The sequence below is a fragment of the Stegostoma tigrinum genome, chromosome 47 (assembly GCF_030684315.1).
Source record: "Stegostoma tigrinum isolate sSteTig4 chromosome 47, sSteTig4.hap1, whole genome shotgun sequence".
NCBI classification, from domain to species: Eukaryota; Metazoa; Chordata; class Chondrichthyes; order Orectolobiformes; family Stegostomatidae; genus Stegostoma; species Stegostoma tigrinum.
In genome coordinates this window covers 2,997,993-3,016,764 of record NC_081400.1, presented here as the reverse complement: position 1 = coordinate 3,016,764, position 18,772 = coordinate 2,997,993, and the positions used below count along the sequence as shown (strand labels likewise).

Below are 18,772 nucleotides of genomic sequence, written 5' to 3'. Positions count from 1 at the left end.
TACATTCACACACCGTTTTATTCCAGCAATGAAGTAACAGCATAATATATCACAGACATAGTGAGTTTGGAGCCCATGTCCTGGGACGACAACTCCCCCTGTCGAAGTGACCAATGTAATCAGTATCAATCCCTTTCTTTTGGTCTCTCATTCACCATCCTCTGGATCTTTTCAGGCAGACTCGCATCTGTGTAATAAGCTGCCAGACAGGCAGGACACACACGATCAGACCATTATCCCCTATTCCAGTCCACCCAAACCCAATCCCATATTTAACCAACATAGATTCAGTGGGAGCGTTACTCTGTATCTAACTCCGTGCTGGCCCTGTCCCTGGGTGTGTTTGATGGAGGGCACAGTGTAGATAGAGCTTTACTCTGTATCTAACCCTGTGCTGTCCCTGTCCCTGGGAATGTTTTGATGAGGGACAGCGTAGAGGAAGCTTTACTCTGTATTTAGCCCTGTGCTGAATCTTGAACTAGGAGTGTTTGATGGGGGGACAGTGCAGGGGGAGCTTTACTCTGTACCTAACCCTGTGCTGTCCCTGTCCTGGGAGTGTTTGATGGGGGGACAGTGTCGTGAGAGCTATACTCTGTACTTAACCCTGTGCTGTCCCTTGAACTGGGAGTGTTTGATGGAGGGCAACGGTGTAGCAGGAGCTTTACTCTGTGTTTAACCTCGTGCAGTCCCTGTTTTGGGAGGATCTCACGGGGAGGACAGTATCAAGGAATCTTTACCCTGTATCTGACCCCGTGCTGACTGCTACAACAGATGGAGACAGCTTCCCTCAGTTTAATAGTGTGCCAGTGTAAAACAGACACTGGGAGTTAAAACTCACTCGAGGCAAATTCTCGAATGTTGTCTGGTCGCTCCAGGAGTACGGATCTGGAGAGGAAAAGATGCAAAGCATTCAGTCTCGACTGACCTTCAGTAAATTTGCTTCACGTGCAGGCACATGCGAGAAAAACAACACAATTTAATCGAGGAATTATAGCAGCCTTTATAAAAACTGAGGATAAAATTACAGCTAAGGAGGTTATTAATGCCTACTCTCACTCCCACTGTTCTTTGTAACTGCTTAGGAGAGCTGTTATTTGAGAACTGTTTTCAGCTTTAATCACAATGAGGTGCTGTTCGACATAATTTGCAACCATTACAGCTTTGGGGTGAACATAGCAACATCAGAACCAGAGGAGACCGTTCCACTCCTTAAATTCAGCTCAGCCATTTAATATAATGACCTGCGACTTAACACTATCCAGGCAGCTGCCTTTGCCCCGTATATACAGCATGGAAACAGACCCTTCGGCTCAACTTGTCCATGGCAACCAGATATCTGAAATTAATCTAGTCCCATTTGCCAGCATTCGGCCTACATTGCTCTGAGGCCCAATAAAAAAAGAAATTGTTGGAGAAGCTCAGCAGGTCTGGCATCATCTGTGGATAGAAATCAGAGTTAGCGTTTCAGGTCAAGTGGCCCTTCCCTATATCCCTGTAAACCCTTCCTGTTCATGTACCCATCCAGATGCCCTTTAAATGCTGTAACTGTACCAGCCCCCACCACTTCCTCTGGCAGCTCGTTCCACACCCACACCACCCTCTGTGTGAAATAGTTGAACTTCATATCCTTTTTAAATCTTTCCACTCCCACCTTAAACCCATGCCCTTCTAGTTTTGGACTCCCCTACCCTGGGGAAAAGACCTTGGCTATTCACCCTATCCATGCCCCGTATGATTTTATAAACCTCTATAAGGTAACCCCCTCAGCCTCCAACGCTCCAGTGAATATAGCCCCAGCCTATTCAGCCTCTCCCTGTAGCTCAGACCCTCCAACCCTGGGAACATCCTTGCAAACTCTCAAGGATTTTCTTTATGTTCTTCCAGGTGAAGTGGGCATTCTCCTCTGACCTGTGTGTCTTGCTCGGACCACGTAAGAGGGACAGACGGCCCTGGGGTCTGGAGTTGTGTGCGGGCCCAGAATGGGTAAAGAGATGGTAGATTTCATTTCCCTGTCAGAGAACTAGGTAGTTTTTTTTAAAACAACAAGCTTTTGTCACAGTCACCATCATCGAGTCTTGCTTTTGTGTTCCAGACTGAATTCAAATTCCAACAGTGGTGGGATTTGAACCCTTGGGCCTTGGTAGATTAGCCCCTGGGACGGACTGGAATGACCAATCACAGAATTAACATTAATGATTGAGTACCCACTGTCGCTTACAGAGGGGAAGTCCCAGCTCTCCACACTGAAACCAAACAATATCAACAACAATACAATAAAACAAGGAAGTGCGGATGTTGGAAATCTGAAACTAAAAACAGAAGTTGCTGGAGAAACTCATCAGGTCTGGCAACATCTGTGGAGAGAAACAAGAGTTGCAAGTCTTCTGAACATTGAAGACGGGTCTCTGGGCCTGAAATGTTAACTCTGCTTTCTCTCCACAGATGCTGCCAGAACTACTGAATGTTTACAAAAACTGCTTCGGAGGTTGACATTTCTTTCCCGAGGTATAGAGTCTAGAGCTGTTCACAGTGACCTTGGGTGTGATTCAATCAGGTCTCTGGACCACACACGCATGACTTCAGCTCCCCCTGTTTCTCTATTATTCTGGCTGTAAAGGCTAGCATGTGACGTTTCCCTGGACTGTCGGAGGCTGAGGGGTAACCTTATAGATGTTTACAAAATCATCAGGTGTATGAATAGGGTGAATAAGCAAGGTCTGCTCCCCAAGGGTGTGGGAGCTCAGAACTCAGAGGCATGTTTTTAAGGTGAGAGGAAAAAGATTTATGGAGAGCGGGGTTTTTTTTTACACAGAATGGTTTGTGTGTGGAATAAACTACCAGAGAAAGTGGTGGATGTGGGTACAGTTACAATGTTTTAAAAACATTTGGATAAGATCATGAATAACAAAGGTTTGGAGAGATATGAGCCAAGCGCAGGCAGGCAGGTGGGACTAGTTTAGTTTGGGAATACGGTGGGCATGGACTGGTTGGTCTGATTCCATGCTGTACAACTCTACAAGTATTTTCTGTGCCTGCTCATGACTTTCTAACTGTCCAGCTGATTCTCCTGAGCCTCTCTAAGCCTCCACTGGTTCAATATCTCTGCCATTTACAAAGGACCCTGTTCAATCTCTGTGAGGTCCAAAGTGGACAACTGCATATTTATCTCCATCAAAATCTGTTTCACAAGGTTTTGCCCCATTCAGATTTATCTTTGATTGGGTTACATGGGCATGGCTGGCTGGCTCAGCATTGATTGTCCATCTCTAACTGTCCTGTGACAATGTGGTGCTGAGCTGCCTTCTTGAACTGCTGCAGTTTCACGTAGTGTAGGCAGACCCACACCGCTGTTGGGGAGGGAATTTCAGGATTTTGACTGAGGAAACGAGCGATATATTTCCAACTCTTGGCTTAAGGTTAGGTGGTGCTGCTCCCATACATCTGCTGCCCTTGTCTCCTAGATGGTAAGTTCTTTGGTCTGGAAGGTACTGCCTAAGGAGCCTTGGTGAATTTTTCTAGTATCTCTTGCAGATGGTACACACTATAATGACAGAGCCCTTTGTAGCCACTGTACTGATATGGCTGGTCCAGGTCAGTTTCTGGTAACTGCTAGGATGCTGATAGTGGGGATTCAGTGATGATAATGCCACTGAATATCAAGGAACGATGGTTAGATTGTCTCTTGTTGGAGCCGGTTATTGTCTGGCACTTGTGGGCCGAGAATGTTAACTGCAGTTTGTCAACCCAAGCCAGAATATTGTTCAGATCATGCTGCCTCAGCAGAAATGGGGAGAAATTACTTCACTCAAAGGATGGTGAATCTGTGGAATTTACTAACCCTGAGTTCAGTGGATGGCAGGTCATTGAGTAAATTTAAGGAGGAGGTAGCGAGACTTTTCATTAGTAACAAGTTGAAGGTTTATGGAGAATGGGCAGGAAAGTAGGATTAAGGCCATGATTATATTAAACGGTGAAACAGGCTCAAGGTGTTACTCCTGTTCCTAGTTCTTACATTCATTTGGACATGAACTGCTTCAGTATGTGTGGAGCGGCTAATGGTGCTGAGCACTGTGCAATCATTGGTGAATATCCCCACCTTTGATGGAGGGAAGGTCATTGATGAAGCATGGTTGGGCCTAGGACAGCACCCTGAGAAACTGGAGGGCACTTATGGCACAGTGGTCATGACCTTACTTGGGAGCCAGGAGACCTGGGCTCAAATTCCACCTGTGACTAGAAAATATCTACACTGAGGAAGTCCTGGAGTGATGACTGACCTCAAGGAACATAAGGAACTTCTGGATGCGAGTTTGCTCGCTGAGTTGGAAGGTTCGTTTTCAGACGTTTCGTCACCATTCTAGGTAACATCATCAGTGAGCCTCCGATGAAGCGCTGGTGTTATGTCCCGCTTTCTATTTATCTGGTTAGGTTTCCTTGGGTTGGTGATGACATCACCAACACAGGAAATGACATCACCAACCCAAGGAAACCTAACCAGATAAATAGAAAGCGGGACATAACACCAGTGCTTCGTCGGAGGCTCACTGATGTTGTTACCTAGAATGGTGACGAAACGTCTGAAAACTAACTTTCCAGCTCAGCGAGGAAACTCACATCCAGAGCCTCAACCTGAGCTACAAATCTTCTCAAAAGGAACTTCTTTTGTGTCATGCATCCCTTGATCATCACTGACTCTAGCTGATGCCACACTTAGCCTCTGAATTTTGTACTTATCGATCAATGCTGCTTACTATTGTGTTGACTGCAGTCACAACTAATCACTCCTCAACCCCCCAAAACCAAAATATACTGTAATGGCGTTGCATGAGATTACGTTTAAATTATTGCCACCTCCTCCTACCCACCGACACACGCATTCTGCTGATGCCATTCAGGAGCAGGTTAATCACAGTGTCACTCACCTCATAAACTCTCTCAGCAGCATCCCCACCTCTGGATGGTTCCTCAAGTAATATTCATTGGCCAGTCGAGTGTTTATCTGCAAGAAAGTTTAAAAAAAATACACAAACCAATGTAGTAACTGTGAGCTGCGTCACTGACATCATTCTGAAGCATTTCTGACAGAACAAATCTATCTTGACCCTCCACTCCTGCTCAGATATGGTCATTGACAGAACTGTGTATCTCAGTGCAATGAAACTGTTTAACACATACTGCAGATTACAACACAGTTTCCAACAGTCTTGGCTTATAAAGCTGTCAGCTGGGGTTGCTCCTTCGACTTGCAACCAGGAGATTGTAAATTCAAATCACATTCTGGAGACATGAACACACAATCCAGGCCCTGACACTCGACGTAACAAAGTGTGGAGCTGGATGAACACAGCAGGCCAAACAGCATCTCAGGGGCACAAAAGCTGACGTTTCAGGCCTAGACCCTTCATCAGAGAGGTCAGTGCTCCTGAGATGCTGCTTGGCCTGCTGTGTTCATCCAGCTCCACACTTTGTTATCTTGGATTCTCCAGCATCTGCAGTTCCCATTATCCCTGACACTCTAGGTGTCAGCATTGCGCTTTGTGAAAGCTTCACAGTATCTAACCATGTGCTGTCCCTGACCTTGGAGCATTTGATGGGGACAGTGTAGAGGGAGCTTTGCTCTGTAGTTAACCCCATGTTGTCCCTGTCCTGGTAGTGTTTGATGAGAGGGGACAGTGTAGAGAGCTTTACTCTGTATCTAACCATGTGCTGTCCTTGTCCTGGCAGTGTTTGATGGGGTGAACAGTGTAGAGGGAGCTTTGCTCTGTAGTTAACCCTATGTTGTCCCTGTCCTGGGAGTGTTTGATGAGGGGGGAGACAGTATAGATTTAGCTTTACTCTGTATCTAGCACCACGCTGTCCCTGCACTGGGAGTGTTTGACAGGGAAACAGTGTAGAGTGAGTTTTACTCTAAAACCATGCTGTCCCTGCGCTGGGAGTGTTTGATGGGGGGGACAGTGTAGAGGAAGCTTTACTCTGTGTGTAACCCCATGCTCTCCCTGCCCTAGGAGTGTTTGATGGGGGGGGAGGGGGAACAGTGTAGAGAGTGCTTTACGTTTGTTTAAAATAGGAGAGGAGTCCTTTCTCTGTGTCTGACACTGTGCTGTATCCTCCTTACAGCAAGGTGAAGTCTAAAACAACTGAATTAATTATTACATTTCTGTTTGGAGAGCACTCTGCACTTGCCCAGATGAGCGCAGCTTCAACAACACTCAAGATGTCGGACACCAGCTGTGACAATGCAGCCCGATTACTCAGCACCCTATCCAGCAGCTTCATGCAATAACTCACCAAGGCATCTCAGACTGCACTTTCCAAACTCAACCTCTTTTGTTTACAAGGACAAGGGCAGCAGACACATCAACACAAGCGTGCCTCTGAGCCACCCACCATCCTGACTAGGATAGAAAATAGGCATTGCTTCACTGTCACTGGGTCAAAATCACAGGAACCCCATCCCTGGCAGCACTGCTGACAACGTACAGACATGTAGCTTTGAAGAAAGAGGCTTGGCACCACCTTGGAGTACAATGTTGGTAAATGTGAGGTCATCCATCTTGGTAGGAATAATAGCAACATTGACTATTATTTAAATGGTAAAATGTTATAGTATGCTGCTGCGCAGAGGGACCTGGGTGTCCTTGTGCATGAATCTCAAAAAGTTGGTTTGCAGGTGCAGCAGTAATTAAGAACACAAATGGAATATTGTCCCTTGTTGCCACAGAGATGGAGTTTAAAAAATGGATGTTAGGCTGCAGCTTTATAGGGAGCTGGTGAGGATACCTGGAGTAGTATGTACAGTTTTATAGAACATTACAGCGCAGTTTGGTCTCCTTACCTGAGAAAGGATGTACAGGCACTGGAGGGGGTGCAGAGGAGGTTCACTAGGTTGATTCCAAAGCTGAGACAGTTGGCTTATAAGGAGAGATTGAGCAGACAGAGACTATATTCATTGGAATTTAAAACAATGAAGTGGAGGTGGGGGATCTTATAGAAAAGTATAAAATTGTGAAGGGAATAGATAGGATAGAAGCAGGGAGGTTGTTTCCACTGGCGAGTGAAGCTAGAACTTGGGGGCATAGCATCAAAATAAGGGAGAGCAGATTTAGGACTGAGTTGAGAGGAACATCTTCACCCAAAGGGTTGTGAATCCCCTGCCCAGCGAAGTAGTTGAGGCTGCCTCGTTGAATGTTTTTAGGACAAAGATTGACAGGTTTTTGAACAGTTAAGGGATGAAGGGATATGGTGAGCAGGCAGGTAAGTGGAGCTGAGTCCACAAAAAGATCAACCATGATTTTATCGAATGGCCGGGCAGGCTCGATGGGCCAAAGGGCCTACTCCTGCTCCAACTTCTTATGTTCTTTTCAAGGGGCTACTCAATGGCTGACAAATGCTGGCCCAGTCAGTGATGCCCACACAGGGAAAGGAATAACTGGATTTCCGCTACAGGGAATGGTCGGATTGTCTTAAGCAGAGAGAACAGAAATCACTGGAGTACAGAAAATAGATGAATTAATTGAAAGATACAGCACCAAATCAGATTTTGACAGGGTGGATGGGTCCCCTTTCTGAGAGAATCCAGAACTAGGGCGGGCAGGTTAACTGCTTCAAAATACCCGCACGTTTCATACAGAATGCTTTTCTTGCAAAGAGGATTATGATTCTTTGGAACTCTCTCCCTGAAAAGGTGATGGAAGCAGAGGCTCTGAATCTTCTGAATCCATTTTTTAAAGAAATACAGAGGTGGATAGGTTCTTGAAGAGAAAAGAGGGATGAGGTGGGGGATGTCAGGAACACAGACTAATTGGATCTGCTGTGACATTATTGAATGGGGGAGCAGGACGGAGGGGCCAAATGGCCTACTAATTCACATGTTTGCAAACCTTTGTTGATTTTAGCCTTTTGTTAAGTGCTATTATGCAATTGAGTGATTTCCTCACCACCAAATCACAGTGGTTTCTTTTCATTTACACTAAACACCACCAGTAACTTTATTTTCTATTCAATTATTATTTTACAAATTTGAAGGTGATGTGACTAATTTTTCTGGAACCATTGGGAGGGCGAGAGACAGGAGGTCTTAAAATGCATAATGGTAGATAACTCCTCGAGATCCAATCCAGCATCTCACAGAAAGTCCAGTAAAAAGTTATGGGGCCTTTAGCAGATATATTTGTATCATTGACAGCCACGGGTGAAGTACTGGAAGACCAGAGGGTGGTAATTATCATGCCATTATTTAAGAAAGGCTGCAAGGAAAACCCAGGGAGCTATAGATCAGTGAGACTGACATTAGCGGTGGTTACGTTATTGGAGGGGATTCTGAGAGACAGGATCCAAATGCATTTGGAGATGCAAAGACTGACTAGGGTTAGTCAGCATAGCTTTGTGCACAGGGAATTGTGCCTCACTAACCTGATTGAGTTTTTGAGCAGGCAACCAAGAAAACAGATGAAGACACAGTGTTAGACATTGCCTACATGGAATTCAACAAGGCCTTCAACAAGGTTCTGCATGTAGGCTGGTTAGTAAGATTGGATCACGTGGGATCCAGGAGAGATACCCAATTGGCTACAAAATTGGCTTGACGGTTGAAGACAAAGAATGGTGGTAGGGTGGAAGCCTGTGACTAGTGGTGTGCCATAAAGATCAGTGCTAGGTGCAGTATTGTTCATCATTTACATAAATGATTTGGATGAGAATATTGGAGGCATGGTTAATAAGTTTGCATTAGACACCAAAACTAGTGGTGTAGTGAACAATGAAGGTCATTTAAGAGTACAACAGGATCTTGATCAACTGGGCCTTGTGGGCCATGGAATGCCAGATGGAGTTTAATTTAGATAAATACAAGGTCTTGCATTTTGGTAAGACAAACAAGGGCAGGAACAGCCTTACACAGTTCATGGTAGGGCTCTGGGGAGTGTTGTCGAACAAAGAGACCCAAGGGTACAGGTACAAAGTTCCTTGAAAGTGGCATTGTAGCAAGACAGGGTAGTGGGAAGGTATCTGGGATGCATACCTTCAGCAGTCAGAGCACTGAATAAAGGAGTCAGGACATTATGTTATGGCTGTACAAGACATTAGTGATGCCACATTTGGAATACTGCAAACATGTTTGGTTGGCCTGGTATAGGAAGGATGTTAGTAAACGCAAAAGAGTGTACATGGATGTTACTGAAACTGAAGGTTTGAGTTACAAGGAAAGGCCAAATAACATGGGACTTTTTTTCCCCTGCAGCATATGAGGCTGAGGGCTGACCTTATAGAGGTTCGTAAAATAACGAGGAGCACTGAGAGGGTGAATAGACAAGGTCATTTCCCCCACGGTAGTGGAGTGCAGGTCCGGAGGGATCGGTTTGAGTTGCGAGGGGAAAAATTTAAAAGGGACCTAAGGGGTAACTTTGTTAATGCAGAGGGTGGCACATGTATGGAATGAGCTGCCAAAGGAGGTGGTAATGACTGGTACAATTACAAGATGAGTATATGAATAGGAAGGGTTTAGAGGGAAATGGGACGAGTTCAGTTTTGGAAACTTGGTCTGCATGGACAAGTTGGACTGAGGGTCTGATTAGATTAGATTCCTTACAGTGTGGAAACAGGCCCTTCAGCCCAACAAGTCCACACCGCCCCTTGAAGCATCCCACCCAGACCCATCCCCATCCCCCTATAACCCACACACCCCAAACACTATGGGCAACTTAGCATGGCCGATCCACCTAGCCTGCACATTTTGGACTGTGGAGCACCCAGAGGAAACCCACGCAGACATGGGGAGTATGTGCAAGCTCCACACAGACACCATGCCCGAGGCTGAAATCGAACCTGGGTCCCTGGTACTGTGAGGCTGCACTGCTAACCCCTGAGCCACCGTTTCTGGGCAATGACTGTCCCTTCTCCAATGGACTCCCTGACGAAATGACCTCAACAGGGAAGTGAGGAGGGGGTGTCTGTCCCTTTAAATACAGTAATTCGGGCCCCTGCATGTTTATTGGTCGTCCCACGGACATGCTGCCCTCGGAGTGGTCATCCTCACCACCAACCCCACCCTCACAAGGCTCTGAATGGCGGATCCCACTGTCGTTCAAACCTTCCAGCGCAGTGGCTGGTCTATCCCACTGTCACTCTATTCCGACGTGTGCGGTGATTGGCCAATCGCTCTACCACGTCCACTAGCCCCACGATCTGAGTGGTCCATACATCTGTCGCTCCTGTCAGTCACAACACTGATTGGCCGATCACACTGTCAACCACCACCCTCCCAACCACCGTCGCCATGGCGATGGTACAGCGGCCCGTAAGGGTTATCAGTCGCGGCCTTTCCTCAGAGCCCCAATCCCACAACACCGCCTATTTCGGCCGCGATGCCGAAACGTCAACCTTGAAATGATAGAGCCGCTGCTGCTGCTCGCTGTTGAGTGCTCCCAGGTCGTACGCCTCGGTCCCGTAAGGAGGAGGGACGCGGGTGCGGGGGTCCGCCATCTTTCTTTCCCGGGACGGGGTCTGAACGTTACCTCGGAGACGACGCAGGCGCAATGTCCACTTGCCGTCAGGCCGGCCCCCAACGCAGGCGCAGTGTCGGGCGTGCCGTCAAAGCGACGCAGGAGCAGTGTCGGAGTCGCCCCGGGCCGGCTGCGGCGCAGGCGCCCTGCTGGGGTTGCCGACACGGCCACGCGGGGCAGTCGGCAAAGGGAGCTTGGCGGGATCCAATGGGCGAGCCGCTTCCCGGTCCCACGTGATCTCTTCGTGACCGTCACCATGGAGACGGCCAGCCTCCCGCTTCCCAATGGTGCCTGAGGGAACATGGCGGGTCAGTGCCAACCAAGGCAGCATTTCTGTACATACTGGGGATAGGGCGGCCTGGGAGCTCATCAGAATCCAAATTAGAATGTTTTCTATGCAGGACCGCTTCCCGGGGTCCCAACGCACACCATGATTGGCCAACCTGTGCACAGCAAGATCCCACACAATTAATTCCCCCCCTCCCATGGCCTCTGCAAAGACCTGGGTGTGTTTGGTTGGGAGCTCATTGCAAACCGAATTAGAACATTTTCATCACCCCTTCAGTAACCAGAACCCTATCACCTGCTCCCGGTACACATCATGATTGGCCAACCCATGCACAGCAAGATCCCTCACACTGTGACATACACCCCTCCCCCCAACCCCAGGGCTTCTGTAAAGACCTGGGCATGTTTGGTTGGAAGCTCATTGCAAACCGAATTAGAATATTTTCATCATCCCTTCACCATCCAAATTCCTTCCTAGGCTCGAACTGCATACCACGATTGGATATAGTTGGCCATTCCGTGCAGAGCAAGATCTCACACCCTGTAACTTGACTGCCACAGCCAACTACTACAAAGATTAGGGTATGTTTAGTTGGGAGCTCATCACAAACCAAATTAGAACATTTTCGTCATCTCCAGAACACTTTACCAGGCTACCATCATGCACCATAGCTAGCCATTCTGTGCACAGCTAGATCCCACACACTGTAATTTTCTCCCACCCCCTCTCCTGGCCCCTGTAAAGACCTGGGTATGTTTGGTTAGGAGCTCATCACAAACTTAATTAGAATACCTTCATTATCCCTTCAACATCCAGACTCCTCCCCAGGTTCCCACCGGATACCATGGTTGGCCATTCTGTGCAGAGCAAGATCCCACACCTGGTAATTGGATCACCACTGTCAACCACTACAAAAACTATGTTATGTTTGATTGGAGCTCATCACAATCAGAATTGAAACATTTTCATAGTCCCTTCACCACCTAGTCCCACCCAAGGCTACCATTTAGAGACTGTGATTGACCACAGTTGGTCATTGTGTGCAGAGCACATATTGCACACTGCAACTCTGTAAGACTGGGGCATGTTTGGTTGGGAGTTCATCACAATCAAAATTAGAATATTTTGATGACATCCTTCGCTATCCAGATCTTTTCCAGGGCTTTGATTACACACCATGATTGGCCATTCTGTCCATAGCAAGATCCCAAACATTTTACTGCCCCCTGCCCCCCGGACACTGTAAAGACCATGTAACGGGTATGTTTGGTTGGGAGCTTACGGATTTTTAAAATCATTGCTTCACCGTCCTGTACCCTCCTGGTTTCTCATTTGATGCCACCACAATGAACCCATGACTGGCCATTATCCAGAGCAAGATCTGACACATGCCACAAACGGCATAATGCTTCCTACTTCTGTAAAGACCAGGGTATGTTCAGTTGAGAATTTATGACAATTTAAGTTGGGTCTGACAAGCCATGTTTGGCCAATGATTGATTGATCTGTCCACTTAGGAAGGGTGGATTCTGGGAAGTTGTTTCCATTAGATGGGGAGACTAGGACCTGTGGACACAGCCTTAGAATTAGAGGGGCTAAATTTAAAATGGAAATGAGATGACATTTCTTCAGCCAGAGAGTGGTGGGCTTGTGGAACTCATTGCCACGGAGTGCAGTGGAGGCTGGGATGTTGGATGCCTTCAAGGCAGAGATCAACAAATTCTTGATCTCAGAAGAAATCAAGGGTGATGGGGAGAGTGCAGGGAAGTGGAGTTGAAATGCCCATCAGCTATGATTTAAATGGCGGAGTGGACTTGATGGGACGAATGGCCTTACTTCCACTCCTATGTCTTATGGTCTTATGATTTGGATGGAAGAGAGTACAACTGGGGTGGGAGGGATCTTTGATTATGTTGGACGCTTTCCCGAGGCAGCAGGAAGTTTAGGTGGGGTCAGTGGATGGAAGGCTGTATTGCATGATGGACTGGGATGTATTCGCGACTCTGTAGTTTCTCATGGTCTCGGGAAGAGCAGTTACCGTACCACAAGGAGATAGTAAGAACTGGAGTCTAAGATAACACAGTGTGGAGCTGGAGGAGCACAGCAGGCCGGGTAGCATCAGAGGAGCAGGAAAGCTGACATTTCAGGTCAAGACCCTTCTTCAGAAATGGGGGAAGGGGTAGGGAACTCTGAAATAAATAGAGAGAGGAGGGCTGGGGCTGGGGAAGCTATCTGGGATGATGATACATGAGTGCAGGTAGGCAGTGGTGAGGATTAGTCGGTGAGGTGAGAAGAGCAGATAGGTGGGGGAGAAGACAGACAGGACAAGGAGGCAGGGATTGGTCATGGGATGAGCCAGGGGTGGGGAGATTTTGAAGCTAGTAAAGTCCATATTGAGACCATTGGGCTGTAGACTCCCAAGGTGGAGTAGGAGGTGCTGCTCCTCCAGTTCCCCCCCATGTAGTGTCATTGTGACACTAGAGGAGGCCCCGGATGGGCGTGTCATCCAGGGAGTGGGAGTTGAGGTGGTTCATGACTAGAAGGTGTTGTTGTTTGTCGTGAACTGAGTGTAGGTGCTCCACGAAGTGGTCTCTGAGACTCTGCTTGGTCTCACCGAGGTAGAGGAGGCCTCATCGGGAGAGCAATAGACCACATTAGCGGATGTGCAGGTGAACATCTGTCTGATGTAGAAAGTTTTTGTTGGGTCCTAGGATGGAGGTGAGCGGGGAGGTGTAGGGGCAGGTGTAGCACTTCCTGTGGTCGCAGGGAAAGGTGCTAGAGGTGGTGGGACTAGTGGGGAATGTGGACTGGACAAGGGAGTTGTGGACAGAGCATCCCTATGGAAAGCAGGTAAGCGTGGGGAGGGAATATATCCTTCATTGTGGTGTCAGATTGCAGGTGTTGGAGAATAATTAAATCCGGAGATTATTGGGGTGATACGTGAGAGCAAGGAGGATTTTTTCTTTGTTTGTGTTTAGGGGAGGGATATGAGGGCAGAGGTGTGGGAAATGCAAGAGATGCAGTCAAGAGCATTTTCAACCACCAAAGGGGAGAAGTTGCTATCCTTGAAATAGGAGGACATCTGCGGTATTCGGGAGTGGAATGCCCTATTGTGGGAGCAGATGCGGCGGATGCGGTAGAATTGGGAATAGGGGATCGCATTCTTGCAGGAAGGTGGATGAGAGGAGATGTAGCCTTGGTAGCTGTGGGAGTCAGTGGGCCTGAAATAGCTATCAGTTCCAAGGTGGTCACCAGAGTTGGAGACAGAGAGATCCTGAAAGGAGACAGAGGTATCAGAGATGTTTCAGGTGAACTTGACGTTGGGGTGAAAAGTGTTAGTAAAGTTGATGAACTGCTCGAACTCCTCATGGGAGTACGAGGCAATGTTGATATAGTCATCGATGTAGCGGAGAAAGAGGTGAGAGATGGTACTAGTGTAGCTTCGGAAGAGGGGCAGTTCCACGTATCCTATGAAGAGGCAGGCATAGCTTGAGCCCATGTGAGTTCCCATGGCCACCCCTTTTGTCTGTAGGAAGTGAGAGGAATTGAAGGAGAAGTTGTTAAGGGGAAGGATGAGTTCAGTTACTATACCCAACAGTGATACATCCAGAGAGGATGCCCTCTATGGCGCATCTAAAAAAATTAGCAACTGTGATAGGAATTTTGTGCAAAGCAAGATCGCACATGCACCGGGATGTGCACTTGGTGTTTGTGCCTGGTCTGTTACCACCCTCCACCCTTTGTCCGTCTGATAGTGGGAGGAGACAGAGAGTGGTGGTGGAGGGTTGCCTTTTGGACAGGAGGCCTGTCACCAGCGATGTTCCACAGGTATCGGTTCTGGGCCCTCCTTTCATTATCATTTATGTAAACGATTTGGATGAGAATACAGAAGGCATGGTTAGTAAGTTTGCGGTTGGCATCAAAGTTGGTGGCTTAGTGGACAGTGAAGAAGGTTATCTAAGATTTACAAAGGATGGGTTAGTGGGGTGGAAAATGGCCGATGGAGTTCAGTCTGGATAAATGTGAGGTGTTGCATTTAGGTACAACAAACAAGGGCAGTGTTTATACAATAAATGGTGTTGTGGAACAGAGAGACCTAGAGATTCAGGTACATATTTCATTGAAGTTTGTGTCACATATAGACGGGATGGATAAGAAGGCGTTTGGCACGCTTGCCTTCATTGCTCAGACCTTTGAGTATTGGAGTTGGAGGACATTGCTGAGGCCTCTTCTGGAGTTCTGTGGCCAGTTCTGGTCACCCAGCTTAGGAAGGATATTATTAAGCTGGAGAGAGTTCAGAAGAGATTTACCAGGATGTTGCTGGAAATGGAAGGTTTGCACTATAAGGAGAGGTTGGATAGGCTGTGAGGTCTTACATTGGAGTGTAGGAGGTTGAGAGGCGACCTCATCGAGGTTTATAAAATAATGAGGGGAATAGATAGACCCAATCGTACATGTCTTTTTCCTAGGATGGGGGGTTTCAAGACCGAGGGCACATTTTTAAGGTGAGAGGAGAGGGATTCTAAAAATACATGAGGGGTTTTACACAGAGAGTAGTTCACATGTGGAATGAACTTCCAGAGGAAGAGGTGGATGTGGGTACAATTACAATGTTTAAAAGACATTCGGATAAGTACATGAATAGGAAAGGTTTGGAGGAGTATGATTCCTGAATATTGATCCTCGCTGTGTTTCAGTGTCACAGCGAATTGATTCCTGATTATTGATCATATTGATTTGTTCCCATTAGAGATACTTAATGTTTAATCCTGAAGATACAGCGTTACAGGCACAGATACTGTAGTCACATAGGAAGTTTTACACATTCATAAACTGTAACTATAGAGGTAATGTTACACACAATTTGCAGTCATTCCAACTCAGTATTACACTCAGACTGTAATCGTTTCGATACAGTCTTACATGTGTACAGTCACCCAAAAGTATGCAGTTTTCAGTAATGATGATTAGTACAGTAGAACATAAGGAATAGGAACAGGGTAGGCCATTTGGCCCCTCACACCAATCGATCAGAACACAGCTGAATTTCTCCAGGCCTCAACCCTCTTTCATACCAGCTCTTCACCAAACGCCCCCATATTTCATTAATCTCTTTCCTCCTCTTTCAATAGCTTAAGTGATCTAGCCTCTCCAATTCTCTGGGGTGGCAATTTCAGTCATTCGCTAACCTCCAGGGTTGGAGAGTTTGAGTTATAGGCTGAGGCTGGATAGTTATAGAGCTGTACAGCATGGAAACAGACCCTTCGGTCCAACTTGTTCATGCTGACCAGATATCCTAAATTAATCTGGTCCCATTTGCCAGCATCTGGCCCATATCCCTCCAAACTCTTCCTATTCATGTAACCATCCAGATGCCTTTTAAATGTTGTAACTGTACCAGCCCCCACCACTTCCTCTGGCAGCTCATTCCGTACACGTTCCACCCTCTGTGTGAAAAAGTTGCCCCTTAGGCCCCTTTTTAATCTTCTGCGACATTTTTCCCTGGAGCAGAGGAGGCTGAGGAGTGACCTTATAGAGGTTTATAAAATCATGAGGGGTGTGGATAGGGTGAATAGCCGGGCTGGGTGAGTTCTAAACTAAAGGGTCTAATTTTGTGCTGAGGGTAGAAAGATTTAAAAGAGACCTGGGGGTGGGTAACTTTTTCACACAGAGTTAAAACCGAAAGATGCAGAAGCTGTAAACCAGGAACAAAAGTTGCTGGAAAAGCTCAGCAGGTCTGGCAGCATCTGTGAAGGAAAAAACACGGTTAACATATATGGTCTGGTGACCCTTCGTCAGAACTGAGGAAATTCTGAATCACCAATCTGTTTTCTCCTTCACAGATGCTGCCAGACCTGCTGAGCTTTTCCAGCAACTTCTGTTTTTGTTCATTGTTTTTCACACAGAGGTTGGTTCATGTTTTCAAGTGGTAAATGCAGGTACAGATCCAACATTTAAAAGACATTTGGACAGGTACATGGTTAGGAAAGGTTAAGAGGGGTACGGGCCAAACGCAGGCAAGTGAGACTAGTTTAGCTTGGCAAACCAGGTCTCCATGGTCGAGTTGGACCGAAAGCTCTCTTTCTGTGCTGTATGACTCTGAAAGAAGAAATTCCTTGCCCCTTTCAGTTCAACTTGAGTGTCCCCTTTATTCTGTAACTGTGTCCTCTGGTTCAAGAGTCCCCCACTGGTGCAAACATCTCCCCTGTCAAGCCCCCTTAGCATAATCCTCTATGTTTTAATAAGAGCTTCCCCCATTCTTCTAAATTGTCATAAGTAAAGGCCTAATCTGTTTAGCTGTGCTTGATAAGTCAACCCGTTTATCCCAGGAATCAGACTAGGGAATCTCTTTTGGGCCGCCTCCAATCCTTTTTTAAATGGAGGGGTTGGGGTTGGTGAGCCAAAATTGTAAACAGTGGCACTGCCTCACCCTGTACAGTGAGGCACATTTTTACATTTTCGTCTGCAATTGTGTACAACATGCAACCACAGTGGGAAGGGTGAAATGTGGAGGGATGGGAGAGGGCTTTGTGTGAGCCAATGAACTGCTTCTAAGCTGCACTTTCTTAGTGAGTTGTATCATAACATGCATCACTTGCAGCAAAATGCCACACAGATTAAATCCTCTGTAGCAGTTACCTCTTGGAGTGCAAATGTATAACTTGTTTGTGTGGCGTCCCCGTTGTTTAAATTGCATGTGCCTATTTCAGCTTGCTGTGCCGTGCTGTTTTGATGTTGCGTGCTGGGAGAGGTTGCAGCAGAAATGCAATTAATTTTTCTTTTATATATTAAATGCCAGATGCCGGGTTGGAGACGAAACCATTTGGTTGACTCGAAGCCCTAGAGGACTGTGCCCCAGGTGTCACGCTTTCAAACAGTGAGTCTCTGCAAAGCTCATTTCTGATCCTTTCTCTATGCTCATCCGGAACGCCCAGTTTAACTGTTTCACACCCTCCCTGACTGGCTCTCCCCCCCCCGCCGTATGTGCTTTGTATCATTTTATTTGCAAGTGTCTTCCCCACCTTTAGGCTTGGTTTTCACTTTTTAAGAGAAATCTTTCTATAATAAATTAATATAAAGTAATTATTTGTGGAATTTGAGATTGGCACACCTTCTGTTAAAACCGTTTCGGGAAATTGTTGCATTTGAAACTGCTACACTTTCTGAAGTTACACATTCAATGGACAAGCTAGAAATTAAAGCATTGAAGCTTTGAAATTGACATGATCTGAAAGTGGCAAAATCTGAAACTGTCGTGATTTGGAAGTGACATGATTTGGCATTGGCATGATTTTAAATTGACTGAATCTGAAATTGACATGATCTGGAAATTTGGGGCAGCATGTTGACTCAGTGGTTAGCACTGCTGTCTCACAGTGCAAGGGACCGGTTTCGATTCCACCCTGCCTGTGTGGAGTTTGCACATTCTCCCTGTGTCTGCATGAGTTTGCTCCGGGTGCTCCGGTTTCCTCCCAGTCCAAAGATGTGCGGGTTAGGGTGGATTAGCTGTGCTAAATTGTCCCGTAGTGCCCAGGGATGTGCGGGTTAGGGTGGGTTGGCCGTGCTAAATTGTCCCGTAGAGCCCGGGGATGTGCGGGTTAGGGTGGATTGGCCGTGCTAAATTGTCCCGTAGTGCCCAGGGATGTGCGGGTTAGGGTGGATTGGCCGTGCTAAATTGTCCCGTAGTGCCCAGGGATGTGCGGGTTAGGGTGGATTGGCCGTGCTAAATTGTCCTGTAGTGCCCAGGGATGTGCGGGTTAGGGTGGATTGGCCGTGCTAAATTGTCCCGTAGTGCGTAGGGAGGTGCGGGTTAGGGTGGATTGGCCGTGCTAAATTGTCCCGTAGTGCCCAGGGATGTGCGGGTTAGGGTGGGATTAGCCGTGCTAAATTGTCCCGTAGTGCCCGGGGATGTGCGGGTTAGGGTGGGTTGGCCGTGCTAAATTGTCCCGTAGTGCGTAGGGAGGTGCGGGTTAGGGTGGATTGG

At 47.0% G+C, this 18,772-nt stretch overlaps 1 protein-coding gene across 1 annotated transcript; it reads right to left on the bottom strand.

Moving 5' to 3' along the window:
* Positions 1-10,523, bottom strand: LOC125449784 (RIIa domain-containing protein 1-like). Its single transcript, XM_048525683.2, has 4 exons — positions 10,378-10,523; positions 4,923-4,999; positions 839-885; positions 1-199 (listed from the first exon to the last, which is right to left on the bottom strand). Exons 1-4 carry the CDS (start codon positions 10,477-10,479, stop codon positions 126-128), a joined length of 300 nt encoding a protein of 99 aa, XP_048381640.1. The 5' UTR covers positions 10,480-10,523; the 3' UTR covers positions 1-125.
* Between the last annotated feature and the right edge of the window lie 8,249 nt (positions 10,524-18,772).

Excerpts from the sequence above, each read along its gene's own strand:
- LOC125449784 (XM_048525683.2), bottom strand. The coding sequence starts at position 10,479 with ATGGCGGACCCCCGCACCCGCGTCCCTCCTCCTTACGGGACCGAGGCG. Across the intron at positions 886-4,922 it reads CTGCTGAGAGAGTTTATGAG|ATCCGTACTCCTGGAGCGAC; the intron begins GTGAGTGACACT and ends TTTCCTCTCCAG. Across the intron at positions 200-838 it reads CATTCGAGAATTTGCCTCGA|CTTATTACACAGATGCGAGT; the intron begins GTGAGTTTTAAC and ends CCTGTCTGGCAG.